This window comes from Medicago truncatula, chromosome 7, assembly GCF_003473485.1.
Source record: "Medicago truncatula cultivar Jemalong A17 chromosome 7, MtrunA17r5.0-ANR, whole genome shotgun sequence".
NCBI lineage: Eukaryota > Viridiplantae > Streptophyta > Magnoliopsida > Fabales > Fabaceae > Medicago > Medicago truncatula.
In genome coordinates, this window is record NC_053048.1 from 26,738,263 (window position 1) to 26,766,005 (window position 27,743).

Here is a 27,743-nt window from a genome sequence, read left to right on the forward strand (position 1 = left end):
TGATCAAGGATTATCCAGAAATTGATTCGAAATTTCCGGAAGAATTAGGAGATACTTGGAATTTTCTTGATCATTAAAGAAATTCTAACAATGTAACTTTTAATAGAGATTATGTGTATCCTCTCCTCATAAAAGGTTGGAATACAATAAAAGAATTTTACAAAGGTCAAAAAGAAATTTTGGCTAAAGGATATATATAGTCTCTATTAAAAGTTACATTATGAGAATTTCCCGAATGATCAAGGAAATTCAAAGTATCTCCTAATTCTTCTTCAAATTTTTTCAGAAATTTCGAATCAATTTCAACATAATCCTTGATCAAATAATAAGCTTAGGTTAATATCAGAAATTGATTTATTGAATCAAATGTCTTATTGATCAAAATTTCAAAATGAAACTTCTTAAAATGTTAAGAAACAATCTTAGAGTTAAAACATAATCACTAAGAAATAAACCTAATTAAGAGAGAATCACTAAACAATAAAAGTAAAAATTATATTTTTAGGATGAGAAAATTATATGAAATTGTAAACAAGAAGATTGCATGTGATCTATGATGTTACTAATCAAAAGAGAATCACCAAACAACAAAAGGCAAAAGAATCTACTGGCCTTCTGATGACAATTCTGTTTGCAGCCATGGTAGAGCAATCGTTTTTAGTTTCTGTATATAATGAAAGAAGGTAATGAGGACTTTGTATATAACCTTCTTATTTATAGTAAGACATATACATCTAATTTTTTTTTTTTTTTAAATAGCCTTAATAGAGGAAATAAAAGAAATTTTCAAATGTATGAGATTCCTTTTTTATTGAAAACCGATTTCAATAGTGAGATTCTTGACTGACTTTACTGTGCTTGTGTCTTTGAATGGTGGTTTTCAACAGTGTGATTACATGCATTGGCTTGTTAAAAATATGGTGGATTGAAACTGAGTGAATATGTGATCAGGCCGTTTATGAGATTTTGGTGGCCTATGGTGAACCTATAATTTAGGTCATAACTAATAAACATATATAAACATCAAATTTGATATAAAAAATAAAGCAATTTTTTTTAAGATCTAATAGACCCCTAAAAAAAATTTAAGATCCAAATTTCGTATTTAAGATTTAGGATAGTCGCCCTCTTCGTGCCTTATGTATGGTCCTAAATGTGACTTTGAATCTTTGTGTAGTATGGCAGTATGCATTGGCTTGATACATGTGACTTTGAATTCACTTACACAAACCGAGTGAATTTTCTTAACAAATTTAGTTCACTTACATGCATTGGCTTGATACAACACTGCATGATATTGTGTGAGATAAGATTAAACTCTCTAATAACGCGGCCGAATCTTTTATCCTTGACAACTTTTAAGTTTTTAATTTTTCATCTCGATTTACCTTATTCTTAATATAGTTTTTGGGTTTAGTCGGTGTTTTTTATTTGTAATTTCTTTGTTTTTTTTTTTCTTTCTTTCGTACTGGTTTCCAACCTATCAATGGTGGACGACTAATCCGACCCGTACGTAGAGACATGTGTACTGCCCAAGCGTTGTTCCCCATGAGAATCGAACCTGGTATTCCCAAGTACATCCTTGGAAGGAGCTTCTTGCCACTAGATTCCAAACAACTTGGCTGTAAATTAATCTAATATGGCTATGCTTCTCAAGAAATCTCCGTCTTGAAAATGTTTCAGTAAACTTGGGCATGTACTTTGAACAATTGCATCAATGGGATTTGTGAAATCGGTTATTAAATGTACTTCCGGGATCTCAATACCACCGTAAGCATCATTTGCTTCACCTATTGTTCGTGTCATTCGAAAAAGATAAGAATTTATTATACTTGCAATGTTGTTGTTGTTGTCATTGTAAAATATAAGTATAATTTGTACAATATGAAAGTGAAAAAATATATATACCGATAATTTTAATCAAAATCAAAACAATTTTAATCAAAATTCCATAAAAAAGTACGGTTTAAAATTTATATGCATTAACGAAATAAAAAGAGCACAGAGTACCCGTATGAACACTGACTTTATATATTTTTAGGATTAAATATATTACATATTCAAACTTTTTGTTTTAATTTTTATTAAAAATTTCTTATTCTTTTAGTCCTACAAAATTTATTCGTCAACTCTTCAAATTTTTCAATGAATTTTTGCATATATATTCTAAATGAGTGAATAGACTATTTCGTCTTCAAATTTGTATGCATTGGTCATTTTCATTCTCAAATTTTTTGAAATAGCCAATACGTCCTTGAATTAGCCATCTTCTCATCCTAAAAATAATTTTTTTTACTTTTATTGTTTAGTGATTCTCTTTTAATTAGATATATTTCTTAGTGATTATGTTTTAATTCTATAAGATTGTTTCTTTACATTTTAAGAAGTTTCATTTTGATCAATAAGATATCTGATAAAATATGATTTCAAGCTCTTTGATGGACCTTTCAGCCACTAAGTTCATGTTTTCAAAGTAGATGGTTAGGTCTTAATGTTGCGAATGATTCTGTTTTGTAATAACTGGAACCTCTATAGTATGCTTCCTTGCTTCTTGAATCTATGAACAATATTTCTATTTTGCTTATGTTCTGGTATTTGTCTTTATTTTCTCAAGTCTTTACTATGCTTTTATTACTCTATACTAAAATCTATTTATTCTCTTCTTTTTAGTTTATAAACATGTGAATTTGACAGTTTATCGTTTTATAAAAGAATGTGTCTAAGAGGCTAGCCTTTTCCAACACTGACGTGTTGCAACTAGTCACAATCCCAATAAGTTGTATTAACTAGTCACAATTCGAATAAGTTGTATTTTTCACTAATTATCCACAAATGCAGTTTCTCGACATTCTTTTAATTTTACTCTCTTCGTCCCAAATTATAGTTGCTTTGGAGAAAAAACTTGTCTCAAATTATGAGTCGTTTTACAATACAAATGAAGCATTAAATCCTACTTTTTCTACTATATCCTCAACTATTTATTACTACCACTTCTTTCAATTTTTAATTTATCTTTTCACATATCATTAATGAAGGATAATTTTGTAAAATTACTTAGAATTTCTCTTTCGCAGACAACATTAATTATGTTTTTTAATTTATGTAAAATATCTAAAACATCATTTAATTTGGGACGGATGAAGTATCATTATTTGACAGTATCGCTGATTAAATTAATAAATAAGATAAATAATTCAGAGACCGTTTCGTGTAACAATTTGTAATAACTTTTGTTTTAAACAAAAAAAAAAAAAAAAAAAGACATTTTTTTGATCAAATTCGTCCCTCACGTGGAAGTTGACTTGAAACTCCACATCAACGTTTAACGTGTTATGTCCGCATTAAGGCTGTGTTTGGCTAGGAAAAGAAAGTGAAAGTGAAAGTGAAAGGAAAGAAACAAAAAGGAAAGATAGAGTAAGGAAAGATAGTGAGTAGAAAGAGAGATGATTGTTTTAGTTGTTTGGAATGAGAGAAAATGAAAGGAAAGAAAGATTAAAACTTTCTCTCCCCTTGCATGGTTCATTAGAAAGTTGAAAGGAAAGAAAAGTATATATTTATGAAATGACAAAAATATCCTCAAGTAAAAAATAAAATGGTATAAAGAATAAAATTGGAAAGCAAAATAGTAAAATTATGAACAGTTCCTTTAACAAATAAATATACACTTAAGCATCATTTTATCTTCCTATTTAGTTTTTATTAAAGTTATGTAAGCTTATTATTATCCAAAAAAAAATTACCTTTTGAAGTTCAAATTCTACTATAAATATCAAGTTTGATGGACTAATATTGAAGCAACTTCATTCTACTATAAATATTGATTTTGAGTAGTAATTCATACATGGCCAATGTCATTACACTTCCTAGTGCAAATTCAACACAAGTTCAAGATCAAAGTTCTTTGACTAAACTACCACAAAACTGCAAATTTGTGGACATTGAACTTCTCTACATTTGTGTTGATAATACCAATCCTCATTTTTCCTTTAGCACCTTGTCATGGATCTACAATCATAACCACTGCCTAAGATTCAAAGCCCTGCATGACACAATGCATATGTATGAGCAAGTTATTTGTAACTACTAAAAAGAACAAAAATAATAGTAGTGAATGTTGAATTTAATTTTAACTAGAAGGCCATATTTTTTTAATCAGCAATTTTATTTAATACTCCCTATCAAAGATAGCAGCTATAAAAAAAAAAAAAAAAAGTGTCATGAACCCACTATAAAGCTGATGCCATATTCTATGACATATCCCACAAGGTCATGTGCAACAAGAAGAGAATCAATTTGATTATACCAAGCTGGATAATTGGAAGAGTTAAGTTTGATGGGAAGGTGAGTGGAGGTATTGAATTCCAATAATTCATTTGGTTCTTTGGTAACAGTGGCCGTGTAACGCCCTATTTTATTATTTATTTATTTTATTGAGTTTAGATGTCTTTTTATAATTTAGTCGATTTTTTTTTATAAGTGATATTTTGTTATGATATATGTTGGTATTTATTAGTATAATATATATGTTATTTGATGTAGAAATAAATATATTTGTTATTTGGTGTAGAAATATATATGTTATCTGGTGTAAAAATATATTTGTTATTTGTTATAGAAATATTATATATATATATATATATATATATATATATATATATATATATATATATATATATATATATATATATATATTAAAATATAATATTGAGACTTTGATGACAGATTTGAAAATAAGAGAAAATAAGTAGGTTAAGGATTTATATAAAAATGGGAGAGTTAAAATTAGAAAATAGGGATTACGTGAAACCTATTTTTGGAGAAAAAGGGAGAACACCAAGAGAAGAGAAAAGTCAGAGGAGAGAAAGCGGTCGATCAATCTAAGGTAAGGGTAGGACTAGCTTTCTCTAATAATGAGTTGTATAATTCTGAAAAAGGGTTTAACATTGTAGTTGTTATTAGTTTTAATGTTATAGAAATTAGGATTAGATTTCATTCATTCATAATCTTTTGTATAATCTATTTTTCTACTTCTACCCATAAGTGCCTATTTGTATAAAGTGATTATTGTGGATTTAATTAGTGAAATTTGTGCTTATGTTTTGATGCAATGTTTGAGGTATGTGAATTTGATGTTAATTAAGCTGTTGATGATGAATTTATATGCTCAAGTTATGTATATATGTATACTTGTGTTTTTGCTCAAAATTGGTGAAGTATGATGTTGTTTTTTATGATTTTTTAAAATAATGTTTTGGGTCAAGTTTTTGGTGAAGTATAATCTCTTTAGACAAACTTTGGGATCAAATTTAGGCATAGGGAAGTTAAAATTGGAATTTTGGGGTGAAAAATGGGTTTTTCCCGAGTTGCTCTCTGACAGTAGACCCTGTTTCATGTTCTTGCGTCTTTTTCACATGTTTCTGTTTTGAATTGGCCTTTGGTGTAAACGTGATAATTGTATTAGCTTTCCAGTGGTTTTGGTTTGACGTGAAAATGATTTTTGGTTTTTGAGTTATGATGAAAATACTCCAATGAGGTCTTAGTAAAATTTTACGAAAATTCCGCATAACTATTTCTAAGTCAACCCAAAATTTATGGATTGTCTCCAAACTTCAAAGCTTTTGTACTATGAGTTCAATTAAGATGTTTAAGAGTATTTAACCTATGTTGTGATGAATCTATCTTGGTTTGACATAAATATCTTTGATTGATGAATTATTATATGAATGTATATGTTGATGAGTATGATGTTATATGATGTTGTTCATGATTGATGAATTATTATATTAATGTATATGTTGATGAACATGATATTATATGATGTTGTTCATAATTAATGAATTACTATATGAATGTATATGTTGATAAATATGATGATGTTGTTAATGAATTATTCTATGAATATATATGTTGATAAATATGATGTTATATGATGTTGTTAATGCTTGACGAATTATTATATGAATGTAGATGTTGATGAATATGATGTTCTTCATAATTAATGAATTGTTATATGAATGTATATGTTGATAAATATGATGTTATGTGATGTTGTTCATAATTAATGAATTACTATATGAATGTATAAATTGATGAATTATGATATTATGATGCAAATTTGTTGTTCATATCATTCAAGTTTGTTGTGATTAATGTTGCTATGTTGCAAGTTGTTGTCAAATGTCGCCAAGTTGTAAGTTGTTGTATTAAGTTGTTGAATTCGTCTAAGTTGTCGAAGCTGTCTAAGTTGTTTAAGTTGTTGGTTGTTGAGTCCATGAATACTCATTAAAAGTTGAGAGCTTGATGCTCTGAAATGTATAATTATACATATTAAGTTGAGGGTTTGATGATCTATGACCCTATTTATGCTCTATACATTGAGGGCTTGATGCTCTGTAAGTTGAGGGTTTGATGCACTGTGAGCCTATTTATGCTCTATACGTTGGGGACTTGATGCCCTGATTTGTACCACATGCATGATTAAGAAGTTGTAGTTGCATTGTCAAGATGATTAAGATGTCTAAGTCGCATGGTCGAGTTGATGTCGATGTCGTTGCATTGTCGTTGTTGTCAAGTTTTCGATTACTAATGAGTTGTTAATGAGAAACTATGTGAATTATCAATATTATTTATTGTTGTTGTTTATGTTGTTTACGTGAATCATTGTTGATGATGATTTGAAGTTGATTGATGATTTATAGTTTGAATTATGTGAGGCATTAACATTGTTTAATTGTTGTTGTTTATGTAGATAAATTTTCTCACTTAGATTTGTTTATTAGTTTTACTAATGATGAATAAATGTTGTTATGTGTTGTTAAATTTTTCAAAGAATTATATGCTTAATATTATTGAATGTGAAATCTCACCCCTTCTGCTTAGAAACTGTTGCCTTTGCATGGGTAACTTGCAGGTAACCAGGATTAGCTGTTGATGTGAGTTGACTCTCTCACGCGTCGTCTTAGGGTCGCTCTGATACGTAACGGGATGGGGATATTTGTATTTTTTTCCATTTGTTACGTATTATTATGAATTATGTTGATGAACCAATTGAATGAAATTTTAATAAGTTGTTTATGTTGAGGCCGTTGTGCCATTACGTTGAATAAGAAATGTTTTCCGCTGCGATGTAATTTAAATTATTGATAAAAGATATTTTGAATAAATAGTAATTTTACTCTATTTATATTTTAAAGTTGTGTGACATCCTATTTAGTTGATTACTCTGATGTTTATGCAAAAATTTTAAAGTTGGAAAAACAGGGTGTTACAGGCTGCACGAAGCAAAAGCACACCCGCTGAACCTAACCAACAGACCCCAAAAAACCACCCTCAAGTGAGCAGCAAAACGCAGCTGCTTATGGAACAATGCACAACAGAGAAATCTACTTATGTTACAACAAAACAGGAAAATAATTTCTACACCAAAATAGCAGCAGCTCCGCACTCCTGTCATAACCGTCCGAACAGTAGCCACCAAAGGCCGCTATAAACAACGTCAATCTATTACCTCATCAAATAATCTCGTGGACACCAACACCACTCGTAGAAAATACAAGCTGGATTGTTGAATCTACCTAACAACCACCTTCAAGACATTACTTTTAGTCAAAGAACTTTGATTTTGACTTGATAGTTAAGGTAATGCACAATCTATACCATATAGCAGCTTTGTTGTATAGACAATTTAGTCAAATACTATGAATTCTAAGGTAATTCACTGTCTATACCATATACCATCAGTTAAAAAAACAGACTGCATCATCCAAGTTTGGCAGCAACAAAAAACTCCAGCATAAAAACAGAAAAATAAAACACAATGCTACAGGTCCGTCGTAGCATCATAAACACAGTGATAAAGATCAATTATTTGCAATTCAAATAGTAATATAATGAAATGAGCATTGGTTGCCAATTTTTTTTGGATCAATACTGGTTGCCAATTGATCATATATTCCACCTTAATAGTAAGTTCAATAAGCAAGTAAATGGTTTTCTTCAATTAACATAGATAGCATATCATATTTATCATAGTAGATGTATCCTTTGGAGTGCATACAACCTTGCACCAAAGTGTGTAGAAGGTACATCCCTACTAGAATGTTGGACAAGAAATTCATCTTCTAATGAGATGATGGCTCGTAAAACATTGTGAAAGTGACGGCTGACAGTTTCACCGGAACGGTGGAAAAAGAATGACACAATACGATTTTTCACATTATGACCAATGATGTGTAGAAATTTAGCAGCTTGCTCTTTAACTGTGAATCGTATTGTATCCTTCACAATACCAGTTCCTCTCAATTTATGACACAACAACATGAATGCCTCAGGTCCCATTCGTATTATGTCGCTGCATTTTTCAGTTTCTACTAGTTGTCTCATTAAATCAATATGCCTACGCTCTCTCTCATGACTTCCATGACTAATAGGATTACGCCAACGTGACATTATGTTAAGCATGTGTAAGGTATGAACAATATAACACAATATAGGACCACAAAATAAAGATGTTGTTGCCTTTCGAATCGATGTCGAAATTGACATAAATTTAACATGCCAAGATTAGTCGAAGGTTTTATTTTAGAATGTACTTCTTTTATACCATGAGATTCATCACCAGACTTATCTTCCTCATTAATAAAAGAATCCATGTCACAAAGTGGAATGTTAACCTTCAATCAGAGTATAAAATCAATTGATGAAACAAATAATTTGACATTAGAAAATCCCTAAATAATTCCCTCACAAATCAAAAGATTTGGAGAGTTTAGAATTTAATTTGTAATATTTTGTAACAAACAATCATAAGTAGTGCAATTAAGAGTTGATATATTTAAAGGGGAAAAAACACACATATTTAACTTTTAAATGATTTTTATGTAGAAATAATTTTTTTAACACTTGATTTACGAGTTAAAGACTCTTGATGCTATACACAAGTTTTCCATAATGCATATTTATCTCCCCTGCAATCTCTATTAAAACAAGAATCTAGAGTTCATTTTGTTTTTAGATAAACAAATCACTTTATTAAGAAAAATCATCCAGCTTAGCATAAACAGATAGCATCATCACACACATACCAAACAATTGAAAGAAAAAACACTCATAACCTAAGAACACACAAAATCACTACCTAAAGACAATAACACATGACAGATGACAAAATATCAACTCCAACTATGTTGCAGCCAACAAACTGCATAGCGTTCTGGTGTCTGCAGTGGCAGCCCTGCTGCTGTTATATGTTTTGCAGTTGTTTGCTATCATATATGTTTTAGGTGTGATTGAGGCAGCTGGCTTTTTTATGGTGTGTTTTTAATTGTTTGGTTAGGTGCAGCTGCGTTGGTTTTGTATGTTTAGCTGTGTAGTGTGGTCACTAGATTGCAATTGTGGTCTCTATCCCTGAACTCTCATACGATGGGGTTTGTTTTGTTTCTTTTCAGCTACTTTCTTCTCTTATTGAGAGTTTGGAAGCTTAAATAATATTGGCTTTTCAAAAAAAAAAAGTAGGATCAAACTTTCTTCATTTCGTAAATGAAATCCTTAACACCCATCACTCAGATTCATTTGAGTCTTTTAAGCCAATTGATGTCCCAAACATCAGCCTCATCTCTAACAATGAAATCCTTAACACACAACCTATATCTGCAGCTCCCGGCTTCCCTTTCAACGATCCATCCACATTCCATTACCAAACATTTTGTGGAGGGGGACACCATATTGCTGACAATCTATTTCCATGTTTTAATCTCTTGAATTTTATACAAATGGACCACGTGATACACATATTCTATGAAAGGTTTGAGACTTGAGAGACCACCTACCTAATCCCCAACACGACATCACATTGGTATCAGGCTGCCATGACAACTTCTGATAACACACTAGAACACTACCTATAACAAATCTTAGGCCTAAAAACATTCATAACCCCATTCTAAGTTTGATTAAAAAAACTCCAAAACAACAACAATGTCTTGTTTTATGTTGCCTTCCCAACATCCATAATTTACCCAAACTGAAACCAACATGACTTAATATACCCAAATTGAAGGGGAAAAAAGTAAAAAAAAATAGTCACCTAAATCAGATTTTCTATGAAACCTAGAACACAAATTATTTTTTCTCACTTCATCCGAAAAGCATTTCAAAGTATAATAAAATGAGGGGAGAAAACATACAAGGAATAAAATTTCATCAAAACAAAATAAATCTCATGCATAGAAGATAATGAAAAAAAAAACATACTTAATTCAAAATCAAAATTTTCAATAAATAAAGGAATACCTAAATGGAAGGGGAAAAAACACATGAAAAAGAAGAGAGTTAGAAAAGTACCTTACAAAACAATGAGGTCAAGATTGATAGCAAAGAAAAATGGAGGCAGTGCAACAATTTGGATTAAGCAGATGGCAGAGAAGAAACCATTGAAAGAGAAAATAGTGAACCCTCTTCTTTGTTAAATGGGAGAAGCTACGATTATATTTAATTATTGTATTAGGGGCACTTTTGTCTTTTTGCTCAAAAATTGAGTCCATTCTCCCACTTTCAGTCCAATTGAGCGTGGAAAGGATTTTTTGGTGGGCCCCAACCAAAACTTTCTTTCCTTGACCTTTTTATATTTGTTCAAAACCATGGAAACACAATCCTTCCATCCTCTTTACCTCCCTTCACTATCTTTCCTTTATCTCTCACCGGAAACAAACACAGCCTAAGAGATGAAATTGATTGATGCGTACAAATTTGGGAACGAAATAACTATTTAATTTATTTTAGATAATCAAATTTAAATATGAATTTTTAAAGTCAAAATCATAAAAATTATGGAGAAGGTTAGAACAGAACTTCACTTTTTTTTTTCTTTTTTTTTTTCTTTATCCCTTCGTGTTACTGTGCCCAACAACACTGAAAAACCGAAATTTTCCTTCCTCCACAGTTTGACACTTCTACTGCTTTAACAATGACGACGGGTAGAGCACTCAACAAACACGATCGTACTTATTTATATAAGCTTTGTTCAATAGCTTACCAACATGTGATGAACTTTTTCTATAAGTTCTTCCGAATAAGTGCTTAAGATAAGAGCATGTTTGGATAAACAACTTATTTGTAGCTTATAACACAATAAATGCTTATGTACATGCTTGCATAAGCTATATTTTTATAGCAAAAGATAAAATAATGTTAAATTGTTTTTGTAATTGCTATAAGTTGTTTTACTAAGCTGTATTGGAGAATATATGAAAATAAATTGAAAAAAGCTGTTGTCATAAGTTCTCCCAAACAGTTTCACAAAACTACGAGTAGATAAGCTCAAATAAACCGGTCGAAAGAGGCCCTTGTTATACCGTTGTAACTGTGTTTATCAATCGAAATATGCTTCAAGGATGGTTGAAAATGTTGTCAAGGAAGGATAGATAAATGGTTTGTAAGGCTCATTGAAGAAGAGTAGGGAAATTTTCACAAGGTAAAACTGTCTATAAAATGGTTGTTTTGCAATATTTTGTTTACAGTTTATTCTATTAAGCAAGTGAGTTTATAACCTGCTGTAGCAAGTCAAACCTGCAGTGCACGTACGGTGTTGTGCACCCTTGTTTCCATCTATTCTGTCACTTTGTTTCATGAAAATGATACCATTTTTGTTTGAATGAATAGGTTAATCGGTCCTCGACATTTTGTGCATCAATCAAAATTGTCTATGTTTTACAAATCGGCATATACGTTCCTAAAACTGGAATGCGTTAGTCAAAATGGTCCCTCTGTTACCTTCTGTTGTTAGAGGTTATGTCGTAACTCTTTGAATGGAAATGTGACCTTTAACAGGGATCACACATCAATAGAAACTTATGTGGTACATTAAATTCATCCATTTCACGCCAATTGTGAGTTTACAACCTCAGGATTCAAAAACATAAAATAATATTTACCACATAAATTTTATGTACAGTTTTAGTCTCTCTTGATGTAGAATTGATTTTGGATCCACGTGGAAGGCCACATGTTTATTTAATGTGTCACATCATAACCTATAACCGCAGAAGATAATGGATAGACTGTTTTGTCTCACAAATTTTAGTTTAAGAGATGTATTTGCCAAATTCATGGACTATTTTTGAGTTTTGACAGATACTCACAATTTCGAGGATCAATTTACCTATTAATTTTTACTTTTATTGTTTATAAAGTTGTTGATTGTTTTATGATTAAACTGATTAACCATTTTATATTTAACTAGATGAGGTTGATTTTGATGTAAAAAATAAATGATTCAAAGTTATAGGTTTTGAAAGAATTAGACAACTGGTATTATTTTAACTGTTATGTGAGGGACTTGCCTAAGGAAAATATGAACACATGAATGGTTCTCATAGATGTGAGAGGATACAAGTTGACTTAATGTAATAAAAAAGAGAAGGAAGGGAGAAAAAGTTAAATGTGATAACCTTATTAATTTTGTAACTAGGAAGTACTAAATAAAATTGACTTTTCTTAAAAAAAATATTTTTTTTTGACTATTAGACTGAGATCAAAGGGCCAACATGAGCTACTTTGCACAGATAATCCAAAATATCATAGATGGTAGATCTCCTTCTTCCAAAATATCATATCTAATGGTGCAGCACACCTTAGTAAATAACAAGCCTAGCTCGAGCTAAAAAAAGAGTTCGTGTCGAACTCGAGCCGAGTTTTAAGCTGAACCAATTCTTATCGAGTCGAGTCGAGCTCAGACGAATTCGAGTCGGCTCGACTCATTACCAGCCCTATATATGTATTGCATCGTATCTAATGGTGCAGTACACCTTAGTAAGACTACACCAACATATGTATGTGTTGTCTATCTAAAAATACTCTAAAGGCAAATCGATCAAAATCACTACCATAGTTGGTTTCAGTTTTGAAGAATAATTGAATTAGACTTAAATTCAACTCACCCACTTAACCTTCAAGATATTTTAACTAGAATCAATTTTATATTGAATTAATTCATTCAAAATCATATTCTTGTTGCAGAATTAAACGCACACGATATCATCTTGCTTATAATTGAAAGACAATGTATCAACGAAACTGAAGATTATATTGCATTGCATTTATTATTTTTTTTTAAATTGCATTTCATTTACATTTACTTATTGTTATACCATTGTAATTTTTTATATTAATCTAGAGATGATTCCAAGAATGGTTGAAGATGCTTTCAAAGCTGAATATTTTTTTTTTGTTGAAAGACACATGCAAATGGATTTTAAGGTTAGTTGAAGAAGTGGAAAATTTTCACAATGCAATTGATTTATAATTATATAAGGACCATAGGACTGAGATTGATCAACATTATTTGATCATTTAATTTTTTTTACAGGAGTATATTTGTTCTCAAATTTGTGGTTTAAAGTATGTTACAGTGTCAATGTTGTGCTTTATGATGGTACTGTTTGTCTGTTTGTGAAGTTAATTGAATTTGTAATAAGAAGGAATATACTTTTTGATTACCTATGATTTTTTATTTTTTTATTTGGTCAAACTCAAAGTTTTAGTTTATGATGGATGGTATTGAAATGCCTTCTGAAACCATGGCCTGCTAACTTAACTCCTTAATTGGAGTGAATATGTATATTTTTAGCTATGATGTTCATTGCTGAATTCCTTCTGCTATTGACCTTTGAACCAATCTAATCTCAAAATAAATAAATAGAGTAAATTACACTTCCCTCTCCTCAAAGATGCTGGAATTACACTTCCCTCCCCTCTTATGTTAAAATATACACTTCCCTCCCCTCTTATTCAAAACATTTTAAAAAATATTTCACTCCCCTTCCTTGAGAGAAGCTTGAATTACATTCCCCTCCCCTCTTACGTTAAAATCTACTCTTTACTCCCTCAATATTTTTTTTTTACTTCTAATAATCTAGCAAAAGAAAAAATAGTCTAACACACTTTGAAAAAAATAGTATTAGAGGTTCATTTAAATATAATCAAAATTTGAATACATATTTTTCGCTATTTTTTATTCACAATTTCATTAACTTGTAGTTTTAAACCCTATTATAAAATATGAAACAACTCAAAATAAAATTAAAATATGTGAAAAATAACTAAATTATAAAAAAAACAAATTTATGTTTTTTAAATCGTGATTCAAAATTAGTATATATTATAAAAATATTTATTTATATTAAAATAGATTAAAGTGTAGTGTATATTTAATTATTAAGGGAGGGGGTTGAAATTCAAGCATCTCACAAGGGAGGGGAGTATCAAATTTACTTTTCAAGGGAGGGGAGTGTATATTTTAACATAAGAGGGGATGAGAGTGTAATTCAAGCATCTTTGAGGGGATGAGAGTGTAATTCAAGCATCTTTGAGGGGAGGGGAATATAATTTACTCAAATAAATATGAAAGCAGAAAATACTTTTATAGAGGGAAGGAAAAAAAAAATTATTGATAACGTTATTCTAGTGTAACTTTTGATCCTATACTAATAATCTCTCTTATGGATTTTAGCTACTGTGCATATCTGTTTTCTGTTGTATTCATTTTGTGTTGCTATTTGGTACATGTTAGTGTTGGTATAGACACCATCACATCATCTCAATTTATCAAAGACCCTGAAACTCTAATCTCCAAAGATGGTAACTTCACCTTTGGATTCTTTAGCCCTAAAAATTCTACAAACCGCTACGTTGGAATTTGGTGGAAGTCTCAATCTACAATCATATGGGTTGCAAACAGAAACAAACTACTGAATGATTCTAATGGGATTGTCACAATATCTGAACATGGAAATCTTGTGGTATTAAATGGACAGAAACAAGTTGTTTGGTCATCAAATGTTTCCAACATAACAACAAATACAAGTTCTCACTTTTCGGGTTTCGGTAACCTTGTGCTTCTGGAGAACACAACCGGAAACATTTTATGGCAGAGTATTCAGCAGCCTTCAGATACATTCCTTCCAAACATGAAAGTTTCAATCAACAAAAGAACGGGTAAGAGTTTAAAACTCACATCATGGAAAAGCCCTTCTGACCCCTCTGTTGGCAACTTCTCTTGTAATAGCGTTGAACGCCAAAATATATTTGAAGTGTTTATTTGGAATGAAACTCGACCATGTTGGCGCAGTGGTCCTTGGAACCGTGGGGTCTTTACAGGGATACAAACAATGAAAGCTGCATATCTTAATAGTTTTCAAGGTGAAGATGATGGAGAAGGAAATATTGTTATATTTTATACGTTAGCAAATGATAGGGAAATAACGATCTATCACCTGAATTCACAAGGAATATTCGAAGAAATATGGTGGGATGATAAGAATAAAGAAATGAAAGTGACATGGAAAAGCCAAAACACAGAATGTGATGTTTATGGTCTCTGTGGAGAATTTACAAGCTGTAATTCATTGAGCTCACCGGTATGCAGTTGTTTGAAAGGATTTGAACCCAGAAATACTCGTGAATGGAGTAGAAACAACTGGACTGGCGGGTGTGTTAGGCGGAGACCTTTGCAGTGTGAAAGGATCAGCAATAAAACTACAGGGTTTTTCAAACTACAGATGGTTAAAGTTCCAGATTTTGCTGAAGGTTTAGCAGTTGCACCTGACAAATGCAAAATCTTATGTTTGGAGAATTGCTCTTGTGTTGCGTATTCTCATCATGATGTGATTGGCTGTATGTCTTGGACCCGAAATCTACTTGACATACAACAATTCCAAAGTGGAGGACTTGACCTATATATTCGTCTATCCTATGTAGAACCGAATTTGTACAAGACAATCTTCATCGCAAGTACAGTGATAATTGCAACTCTTATTATCGTCATTTGTGCATATATCACGTGGAGAAGGTCATCAAACCACCCAGGTAACTTACTATTTTCGTATATTCAACTTAGGTCATAAAATTTACCTTATATTGATGAGGAACTAAGCTCAAGTTATGCTTTTCACTGCAGCTAATTCTAGTGACAACATAATTGGAGAAATGTCCCAAGATAAACTACAAGAGTTATTAAAATTTGATTTTCAAAAAGTTGCAACTGCCACAAACAACTTTGACTTGTCAAATAAACTTGGTCAGGGTGGTTTTGGTCCCGTATACAAGGTACCTTACATGTAACAAAGTTATAATATTTTAAAACCATTGTGGATAGTTGTTTTCACATAATATTTTCTTCTAGGGGAAACTGCAAGATGGTCGAGAAATAGCAGTTAAAAGGCTTTCTAGAGCATCTGGACAAGGGTTGGATGAATTCATGAACGAAATAGTGGTGATTTGTAAGCTTCAACACCGTAATCTTGTAAGACTTATTGGCTGTTGTGTTGAAGGTGATGAAAAGATGTTGATGTATGAGTATATGCCAAACAAAAGTTTGGATGCATTCATCTTTGGTTAGTTTTTTTAATCCCCCTTTAGCATTTTCATATATAAAATTCCCTACTTAATTTCATTCTTCTCTTTATTTTAGTTTTTCTGGAAGCACGCTAATAGAGTAATTTTGACGACTTTCCTTTATATTTTGTTAATCTATTCTAAATAATATAATGCTACCCTTATTTTTTAGATCCATCAAAAAACAAACTCCTGGATTGGAGGACACGGCATAACATTATAGAAGGAATTGCTCGAGGGTTGCTATATCTTCACAGAGATTCTAGGCTAAGAATTATTCATAGAGATTTGAAGGCAAGTAATGTTCTGTTAGATGAGGAGTTGAATCCAAAAATATCAGACTTTGGTATGGCTAGAATCTTTGGAGGAGGTGAAGATCAGGCCAATACTAGAAGGATTGTCGGAACTTAGTAAGATTGCCTTTATATCTAATATATTAGTAGTAATAATTGTAAAGTATTATTTAGCAACTTGATTAATTTTTTACATTTTATAGTGGTTACATGTCTCCCGAATATGCAATGCAAGGATTATTTTCAGAGAAGTCAGATGTTTTTAGCTTTGGTGTATTGCTACTAGAGATTGTTATCGGGAGAAGAAACTCAAGTTTTTATGATGATGAGCATAATCTTAGTCTTTTAGGATTTGTAAGCCTCAACAAACCATTTTTAGCTCAATTATTGACTGTTTTTCTTCTTTTGTTACACACCATTCAAATGTCTGATTATTTCTTTCCTTTTTTCTTTTATCTCATTTAGGTATGGACACAATGGAGTGAAGACAATATTTTGTCTCTAATAGATCAAGAAATATATGATCATAGTCATCATAATTATATTTCAAGGTGCATACATATTGGACTATTGTGTGCACAAGAACTTGCCAAAGATAGGCCCGCTATGGCTGCAGTAATTTCTATGCTTAACAGTGAAACTGCATCACTTCCTCCTCCTAGTAAACCTGCATTCATCCTGAGGGAGAGTATGTTAAATTCAAAGTTGCCCGAAGAATGTCAAAATGGCTGCTCCATCAATAATGTCAGTATTACAGACATCAGTGGCAGATAGCACACAAAGAGGTCATCATAATCTGGTTCAGCATTTGATGTCTAAAGCTTCCTCCAAAAATAAAAAAATTACTCTAGAGTATATAAAGGGAATAAAAAATTTAGCACAACAACACGTCGACTCTTAGCAGATTCTTTGGGGTCAGCCCTTCAAGCTAGTGGTTTGATATCTATCCTAGCTCATCTTCGATTCCAACACCCTCAGCGCAGACACCTCCAATGCAACATTGATGCCGCTTTTTCAGGTCAGTTGAACAGTACATGCAGTGGCATGTGCTTACGCGACGAAGACCGTGCTTTTGTTTTGGCCAGAATTATGTGCTTTACTCGTTTGTGTTCTGTGGACGACGATGAAGCATTAGGATTATTCCATGCTTTAGATTGACTTAGTGTTATGGAGTTTGATTGCGTCAACTTCGTGCTCGACTCCAAAATAACTACGTATTGTTTGGCAATATTATCTTACTTTGCTTCAAGGAATATTTTTGCTTTTCACTTCACAAACTCTCGGGTGGAGTTTAATAGGAGATAAGCGAATACGGTTTTGCTTACGCCCTTGCAGAGCAACCACATTATCAGCTACTCCCACGACTTATTTTAAAATACCCTCGTGTATTGATACTCTTACTATTTATGAAATGGTATAAGCATCTTTCTTAAAAAAACCATATAACATTCTTATAAGAAAATTTGTTTAAAGGTATAAATGGAATACATGGGTTTAGTGACTTTATCACTTCTAGTTATACTCTTAATTCTTAAACAAATTTGCATAAAAAAATGCTATATTTTGCTGTCATTAAAAAAAAAAAAAGAATTTATATGATATTTAATATATTGTTGGTGTCATTAAAAAAAGATAAGAATTTATTATACTTGCAATGTTGTTGTTGTCATTGTAAAATATAAGTATAATGTGTACAATATGAAAGTGCAAAATATCTATACTTATACTTTTAATCAAAATGAAAACAATTTTCATCAAAATTCCATAAAAAATACGGTTTGTAATTTACACGCATTAACGAAATAAAAAGAGCTGACAGACTAGCACAGAGTGTCCGTCTTAACGTTGACTTTATATATTTTTAGGATTAAATATATTTTCCATTGGTATAAATATTCAAACTTTTTGTTTTAATTTTTATTGAAAATTTCTTATTCTTTTAGTCCTACAAAATTTATTTGTAAACTCTTCAAATTTTTCAATGATTTTTTGCATAAATATTCTAAATGAGTGAATAGGCTATTTCGTCATCTAATTTGTACGCATTGGTCATTTTCATTTGAAATAGTCAATACGTCCTTGAATTAGCCATCTTCTCATCCTAAAAATAATTTTTTTACTTTTATTGTTTAGTGATTCTCTTTTAATTAGATATATATATATTTTTTTTGACAAGAATTGGATATATTTCTTAGTGATTATGTTTTAATTCTATAAGATTGTTTCTTTACATTTTAAGAAGTTTCATTTTGATCAATAAGATATCTGATTCAATAAATCAATTTCTGATATTAACCTAAGCTTATTATTTGATCAAGGATTATGCTGAAATTGATTCGATATTTCTGGAAGAATTTGAAGAAGAATTAGGAGATACTTGGAATTTCCTTGATCATTCAGGAAATTCTCACAATGTAACATTATCATCTCAACACTTGAGCATGGATGGGAACCTTTCTGCACTGAAAATAAATTTGTATCCGGTGATAAAATATGATTCAAGCTCTTTGATGGACCTTTCAGCCACTACGTTCATGTTTTCAAAGTAGATGGTTAGGTCTTCATGTTGCTAATGATTATGTTTTGTAAAAACTGGAACCTCTGCAGCATGCTTCGTTGTTTTTCGAATCTATGAACAATATTTCTATTTTGCTTCTGATCTTGTATTTGTCTGCTCAAGTCTAAACTATGCTTTTATTACTCTATACTAAAATATATTTATTCTCTCCTTTTTAGTTTATAAATGTGAATTTGACGGTTTATCGTTTTAGTAGCGATTCAAGTTCAAATACTAATAAATTTTAATAATAAACAATTTTTTTAAATACAACTCATTTAAACATGTAACAAAGAATTTAAACTTTAATCAATTAAAGTTACAATGTTGGTGTCATTAAAAAAAGATAAGAATTTATTTTAGTTGCAATGTTGTTGCTGTCATTGTAAAATATAAGTATAATTTGTACAATATGAAAGTGCAATATATCTATACCTATAATTTTAATCAAAATCAAAATAATTTTAATCAAAATTCCGGAAAAAGTAAGGTTTGTAATTTATACGCATTAACGAAATAAAAAGAGCAGACATACTAGCTAAAAGTGTGTCTACAGGATTTGGTAGTAAATTGGTTCATCAGGTCATGAATTCTGCGGTGCTTCATATTATCTGGATCATTTGGATTGAGAGAAACCATAGGTGTTTTGCTGATTTACAGCGGTCTATGGTCTCTTTGTTCAATGTTGTTTTGGCTGAGGTTCGTCTTAGCTTCACCCTTGTTATCTCTAAAGGGGCCTCTGATATGGTTGATTACAATGTTTCCAAGCTCTTTAATGTCCCCTTCCAGGTTAAAAGGATTAGCATTGCCAAAGAAGTTTCTTGGACCCCTCCCTCGGATGGGATTGTGAAGATTACTTGTGATGGATCCTCCTTTGGGCTCATTCCTTGTGGAGCGGTTGACTTTGTGATTAGGGACTCTGGTTCTAACTTTTTGGGTGCAGTGGCTAGTAATATTGGTCAGGCCTCCTCCCTTGAAGCTGAATTTTGTGCCTTTCTGTTAGCTATTGAAAAGGCCAAAGACATGCATCTGACTCATCTTTGGATAGAAACTGACTCTTTGGCTGTGGTCAATGCTTTCCATAGAGGCTCTGGTATCCCTTGGAAGTTACGTGGTAGATGGTATAACTGCTTGCACTTCTGCAAGTTGTCTGGCTGCATCTGCACTCACATTCTCAGAGAAGGTAATATGGCTGCTGATGCCCTTGCTAAGAATGGTCAAGGTCTTGCTATGTTCTCCTTTCAATGGTGGCTTGCCCCTCCTCCTTTTATTTCATCCTTTTTGTTGAGGGATAGTTTAGGCTTACCTTACTCTCGTACTCATATGGATTGATTTTGTATTTGGTTAAGGCCTCTCCTGACTCTTTCTTTCATTTGCCTTTATCAAAAAAAAAAAAAGTGTCCGAACACTGACTTTATATATTTTTAGGATTAAATTTTCATTCCGTCTGTATAAATATTCAAACTCTTTGTTTTAATTTTTATTAAAAATTTCTTATTCTTTTAGTCCCACAAAATTTATTCGTCTACTCTTCAAATTTTTCAATGAATTTTTGCATAAATATTCTTAATGAGTGAATAGCTATTTCGTATTCAAATTTGTATGTATTGGTCATTGTCATCGTCAAAATTTTTGAAATAGCCAATACGTCTTTGAATTAGCCATCTTGTATGCGTAGAAGGACAAATTTGGTAAAAAAATATTATTTATTTTTTGAATTTTTTTAAACGAAAGTCATTACAAATTGTTACACTTTCAAATTGACATTCAGATTATTGGTTAAAAATCAAGTTGGTTAATGAATTATGTCACTCACTATTAAATCGATCCATAAATTATTTATCTTTATCTATCAATCTGATCCGTGATTGATACCGTCAAATACATGTTAAAAACTAAAAGAATGTGTTTAAGAGACTAGCCTTTTTCCAACACTTAAGTGTTGCAACTAGTCACGATCCAAATAAGTTGTATTTTCCACTGATTATCCACGTATGCAGTTTCTTGACATTCTTTTAATTTTACTTTCTTCGTCCTAAATTATAGTCGTTTTGGAGAAAAAAACCTATCCCAAATTATGAGTTGTTTTTAAAATAGTATTAAGTGATATTTTTACTCCTATATCCTCAACTATTTATTACTCCCACTTCTTTCAATTTTTTAATTTATCTTTCACATATCATTAATAAAGGATAATTTTATAAAATTACTTAGAATTTCTCTTTTGCAGACAAACTGTGTTTCTTAATTTGTGTGAAATGTCTAAAACATTATTTGATTTGGGACGAATGGAGTATCATTATTTGACAATATCAAGGATCAAATTGATAGATAAGATAAATAATTCAAGGATCGATTTGACAGTGTGACAATTTGTAATAATTTTTGTTTTAAAAAAACAAAAAAAAAATCACTTTGTTTGATCAAATTCCTCTCTATACACTGTACACGTGGAAGCTGACTTGAAACTCCACGTCAACGCTTAACGTGTTATATAAGCTTGAGTACCGTTAACAACGAGACTTGACGGAGAGATCAATTTGATCAATGTTTATAAAATTCAAGGATCTATTAGCTATTTCAAAAAATTCAAAGATGAAATCGATTGATGGATGCAAATTTGAGAACGAAATAACTATTTAATTTATTTTAAATCTCCAAATTTAAATATGAATTTTTAAAGTCAAAATCATAAAAAATATGGAGAAGGTTAGAACTTCACTTTTCTTTTTTCTTTTCTTTCTTATCCCTTCGCATCACTGTGGCCTGAAAACCGAAATTCAATGACGACGATATCGTACCTTTTTGAAGAGCTTTATATAAGCTTTGTTGAAGAGCTTACAAACATTTGATGAACTTTTTTATAAGTTCTTCTGAACAGTCTCACAAGTGCTTATGCTTGTAGATAAGAGCATGTTTGGATAAACAACTTATTTGTAGCTTATAACACAATAAATGCTTATTTACATGCTTGCATAAGCTATATTTTTATAGCAAAAGATAAAACAAAGTTAAATTGTTTTTGTAAATGTTATAAGTTGTTTTACTAAGCTGTATTGGAGAATTTATGAAAATAAGTTGAAAAAAGCTGTTGTCATAAGTTCTCCCAAACAGTTTCACAAAACTACGAGTAGATAAGCTCAAATAAGCCGGTCGAAAGAGGCCTTTGTTATACCGTTGTAACTGTGTTTATCAAACGAAATATACTTCAAGGATGGTTGAAAATGCTGTCAAGGAAGGACAGAGTAGGGAAATTTTCACAAGGTAAAACTGTCTATAGCATAATGTTTAAATTCATAAGCATTATTTCGTCATTTTAATTTTTTACAGGAGAGTATCTGTTTCCATGAGATAATGTACTGAAGAGACGGTTGATTCTAACATGGAGAAATTTTACACGTAACGATTATCCCCAAACTTTCGGCTTAAGGTATGTTGCAGTAACAATTTTTGTGGTTTGTGTTGTTACATTGCCTGTGAAGTTAATTGAATCTGTAATTGCAAAGGAATATATATCATTGATTATTTATGATTTTTATAAACATTTTCAAACCATAGTTTATGAGGTTATTTAAAGTAATCTAATCTCAGTCATAATATTTTTTTGCAACTGATGATTGAATTCTTAATATAGTGTCATTGGTTCAATATAACACATGTGAGAATCATTCACTCAAATCTCATTGTTGATATCTCGTTTATCATATGTTCAGTTCTGCAGCGCGTACACCAAAATCACGGTGAAACACAAACTAATGTGGAAGCTTAGTTATAGAGCTTCAGTAAAATCGCGTTAGAAGCGGTCTAGGACGCGAGATTGAAGACTCGAGCGTGAATCCAAACACATGGTTAGTCAGTTTTGGAAAAAGTTTATGTTGAAAACTATGTTATTCTTGTAAATTATGTGATCCAGCAGTTCTGTTTTTAGTTTTTTTGTGAAAAATTAGACATATGGTTAGTCTATGTGTTTTACAAATCGGCATATGCGTTCCTAAAACTGTAATGCGTTAGTCAAAATGGTCCCTCTGTTACCTTCTGTTGTTAGAGGTTATGTCGTGACTCTTTGAATGGACATGTGGCCTTTAAATTCATCCATTTCATCCATAGAAACTTATGTGGCACATTAAATTCATCCATTTCACGCCAATTGTGAGTTTACAACCTCAGGATTCAAAAACATAAAATAATATTTACCACATAAATTTTATGTACAGTTTAGTCTCCACGTGGAAGGCCATATGTTTATTTAATGTGTCACATCATAACCTATAATCGCAGAAGATAATGGATAGACTGTTTTGTCTGACAAGTTGCAGTTTAAGAGATGTATTTGCCAAATTCATGGACTATTTTTGAGTTTTGACACTCACAATTTCGAGGATCAATTTGCCTATTTTACTTTTATTGTTTATTATTCATTGATTGTTTTATAATTAACTTGATTAACCATTTTATATTTAACTAGATGAGGTTGATTTTGATGTAAAAAAATGAATGATTCAAAGTTATAGTTTTTAAAAGAATTAGACAACTGGTATTATTTTAACTGTTGTCAATGGAAAATTTGAATACAGGAATGGTTCTCTTAGATGTGAGAGGATACAAGTTGACTTAATGTAATAAAAAAGAGAAGGAAGGGAGAAAAAGTTAAAACTGACGACTAGTAACTGATAACCTTATTAAATGGTGAAATATCTCTACAATCTCTTAGTGTGTATCCGACATAATTAAATAAAACAACATGTGTTATTTGAAATGGTAGCAGTCTTCAGAACCATTACCTGTGGTTCGTGAGACGGTTGATCATATGCTATTAATCTCCCTAATGAATTTCACCAACTGTGCATATTTGTTCTCTGTTTTATTCATTTTGTTTTGCTATTTTCTAAATGTTAGTATTGGTACAAACACCATCACATCATCTCAATATATCAAAGACCCTGAAGCTCTAACCTCCAAAGATGGTAACTTCACCTTGGGATTCTTTAGTGCTAAAAATTCTACAAACCGCTATGTTGGAATTTGGTGGAAGTCTCAATCTACTATCATATGGGTGGCAAACAGAAACCAACCATTGAATGATACTAATGGGATTGTCACAATATCTGAAGATGGAAATCTTGTGGTATTGAATGGACAGAAACGAGTCTATTGGTCATCAAATGTTTCCAACATAGCATCCAATACCACTTCGCAGTTTTCAGACTATGGCAACCTTGTCCTTTTGGAGAGCACAACCGGAAACACCTTATGGCAGAGTATTCAGCAACCTACAGATACATTACTGCCTGGTATGAAACTTTCTGTCAACAAAAGAACAGGTATGAGTGTAAAAATGAAATCATGGAAAAATCCTTCTGACCCATCCATCGGAAACTTCTCTTCTAGTACTATTGAACGCCAACATATACACGAAGTGTTCATTTGGAATGAAACTCGAACATCCTGGCGCAGTGGTCCCTGGAATGGTGGTGTCTTCACTGGGATACAGGCAATGGCAATGGCATATTTTTTTGATTTTCAAGTTGGAGATGATGGAGAAGGGAGTACTAGTATATATTACACTATACAAAATGATGTGGGATTAGTGATCTATCATTTGAATTCACATGGAGTATTAGAAGAAAAACGGTGGGATGATGAGAAGAAAGAAGTTCATGTTACATGGACAAGCCGAGATTCAGAGTGTGATGTTTATGGTATATGTGGCGCATTTGCAATCTGTAGTTCATCGACCTCACCAATATGCAGCTGTCTGAAAGGATTTGAACCTAAAAATATACGTGAATGGAAAATAAACAACTGGTCTGGTGGGTGTGTTAGGAAGACACCTTTGCAGTGCGAAAGGGTCCACAATAAAACCACAAGTACAAAGGAAGATGGGATTTTGAAACTACAGACGATTAAAGTTCCAGATTTTGCTGAAGGTTTAATCGTTACACCTGACATATGCAGAAGCCTATGCTTGGAGAATTGCTCTTGCCTTGCATATTCTCATGATGATGGGATTGGCTGTATGCTGTGGACTGCAAATCTACTTGACATACAACAGCTTGAAATGGGAGGACTCGATCTATATGTTCGTATAGCCCATGAAAAACCTGGTATGCTCTAGGTTTTGTTTGTTAAAAGAATTTGAGTCTTAGGTCATTAACTTGATTTTATCTCTTATGAGTTAAGACTCGATTAAATTTCTTATATTTTAAAATTTCAATAGATACAGATAAGAGGAGAAACAAGACAATCATCATTTTAAGTACAGTGATAGTTGGCTCTATCATAATTCTTATTTGTGCATATATCATTTGGAGAAGGACGGGAAACCACCCAGGTAATATACCACTTTCGAGTATTCAACTTGAGTCATAAAACTTACTTTCTATAAATGAGGAACTATACTTAAACTGTGTTTTCACTGCAGCTAAACTGTGGCTTTTTACTAAATCAGCAAGGAAAAAGAACAACAAAGCTTTCCAACAATTTAATATAGGTGGATCACCAAATGTTTCTCCTAGTGACAACGTAATTGGAGAAATGTCCCAAGTTAAACTGCAAGAGTTATTAATATTTGATTTTGAGAAACTTGCAACTGCCACTAACAACTTCCACTTGTCCAACAAACTTGGACAGGGTGGTTTTGGTATAGTATACAAGGTACCTTAAATGCAACAATTATAAATATTTTAAAGCCATTGTCACATAATATTTTATAACCATTGTTTATAGCTGTTGTAACATAATATTTTCTTCTAGGGGAAACTGCAAGATGGTCGAGAAATAGCAGTTAAAAGACTTTCTAAAGCATCTGGACAAGGGTTGGAGGAATTCATGAATGAAGTAGTGGTTCTTTGTAAGCTTCAACACCGTAATCTTGTAAGACTTCTTGGCTGCTGTACTGATGGTGATGAAAAGATGTTGATGTATGAGTACATGCCAAACAAAAGTTTGGATGCATTCATCTTTGGTTAGTTCTTTGAAGCCCCCTTTAACACGTTCTTGTATAAAATATTTAAGAATAAAACTGCCAGTGAATTTTCCTGGAAGCATGCTTATTGACTGATTTTGATGAGTTCACTTCATAATTTAATATATATTCAAAATAATATAATGCTACCCTTATTTTTTAGATCCATCAAAAAATAAACTCCTAGATTGGAGTACACGGTGTAACATTATAGAAGGAATAGCTCGAGGGTTGTTATATCTTCACAGAGATTCCAGGCTAAGAATTATTCATAGAGATTTGAAGGCAAGTAATGTCTTGTTAGACGAGGAGCTGAATCCAAAAATTGCCGACTTTGGTATGGCTAGAATCTTTGGAGGGGGAGACGATCAGGTCAATACCTCCAGAATTGTTGGAACTTAGTAAGTGTGCCTGCCAAAACTTTTACTTTAGCAGTAATAACTGAAGAATAAACTTTTACTTGTCAACGCAGTGGCTATATGTCTCCTGAATATGCAATGCAAGGATTATTTTCCGAGAAGACAGATGTTTTTAGCTTTGGTGTTTTGATCCTAGAGATTCTTACCGGGAAAAGAAACTCAAGTTTTTACGAGGATGCACATAATCTGAGCCTTTTAGGATATGTAAGCCTCAACAACCTATTTTTAGCTCAATTATGACCTTTTCTATTTTTATTGACACACCATTCAAATGTCTGATTATTTCTTTTATCTCATTTAGGTATGGATCCAATGGAGGGAAGACAATATCTTATCTCTAATAGATCAAGGAATAGATGATCCTAGTCATCATTATTACATTTTAAGGTACATACACATAGGACTTCTGTGTGTACAAGAAATTGCTGTAGATAGGCCCACTATGGCTGCAGTGATTTCTATGCTGAACAGTGAAGGTGCATTACTTGCTCCCAGTAAACCTGCATTCATCCTGAGGCAGAATATGTTGAATTCAAACTGGCCTGAAGAATGTAAAAGTGTTAGTTCCATCAACAATGTCACCATGACAGAAACATGTGGCAGATAGTACACTAAGGCTCCAACAAGTTTTTGAGGTCAGTGGATTTGTGGTCAATGCTAGAAAAAGAAAAGTCAAGCATAATAAAACATATGCAAGATGTTTGTATGTTGATAATAGTAAAGAAGGGCATGTGGGAAAACAATAATTTATATCCCACGTAGGTGGATGTGTCCATAACCACCAAAATATACCAATTACCACTTTAATGTGTCCATAAAAAATTGAAGAGATTAAATACATTAGTTTTATGTCGACATCTTATGAGAATTCATTATTTTACTGTCTTATTTCATTTTTTTTATATGCTTCATGCCACGTTGTATCATTAATTTTAAGATTCATATTGGATGCATGTGCGAAGTAACTTTAGGAGGGTGTATTGAATTAGGATTTTAAAGTACAATTTTTGTTTAAAAAGTCTTGAGGATTTTAAAAGACTTTGGAGGATTTTGATGATTTTAAAAGACTATTAAGGATTTCAATGGATTTAATTCATAAGATTTTAAAGGATTTGAAATGA

The 27,743-nt window shown here is 31.8% G+C and overlaps 2 protein-coding genes across 3 annotated transcripts; both read left to right on the plus strand.

Moving 5' to 3' along the window:
• The first annotated feature begins 14,469 nt into the window (after positions 1-14,469).
• LOC25498355 (G-type lectin S-receptor-like serine/threonine-protein kinase At1g11300) lies at positions 14,470-18,063 on the plus strand. Its single transcript, XM_024770211.2, has 6 exons — positions 14,470-15,861; positions 15,953-16,101; positions 16,178-16,388; positions 16,562-16,799; positions 16,886-17,036; positions 17,148-18,063. Exons 1-6 carry the CDS (start codon positions 14,496-14,498, stop codon positions 17,454-17,456), a joined length of 2,424 nt encoding a protein of 807 aa, XP_024625979.1. The 5' UTR covers positions 14,470-14,495; the 3' UTR covers positions 17,457-18,063.
• A 5,536-nt stretch (positions 18,064-23,599) lies between these two features.
• Positions 23,600-27,355, plus strand: LOC25498356 (G-type lectin S-receptor-like serine/threonine-protein kinase At1g11300). 2 transcript variants are annotated; one of them, XM_013593257.3, is made up of 7 exons: positions 23,605-25,343; positions 25,457-25,570; positions 25,661-25,893; positions 25,993-26,203; positions 26,367-26,604; positions 26,676-26,826; positions 26,924-27,355. In XM_013593257.3, the coding sequence occupies exons 1-7, from the start codon at positions 24,047-24,049 to the stop codon at positions 27,227-27,229; spliced, it is 2,550 nt and encodes an 849-aa protein (XP_013448711.1). In that variant the 5' UTR covers positions 23,605-24,046; the 3' UTR covers positions 27,230-27,355. The 2 variants fall into 2 exon arrangements, with proteins under 2 accessions (XP_024625391.1, XP_013448711.1); XM_024769623.2 differs by lacking the exon at positions 26,924-27,355 and having other exon boundaries at positions 23,600-25,343; positions 26,367-26,575; positions 26,676-26,823.
• Positions 27,356-27,743: the final 388 nt, after the last annotated feature.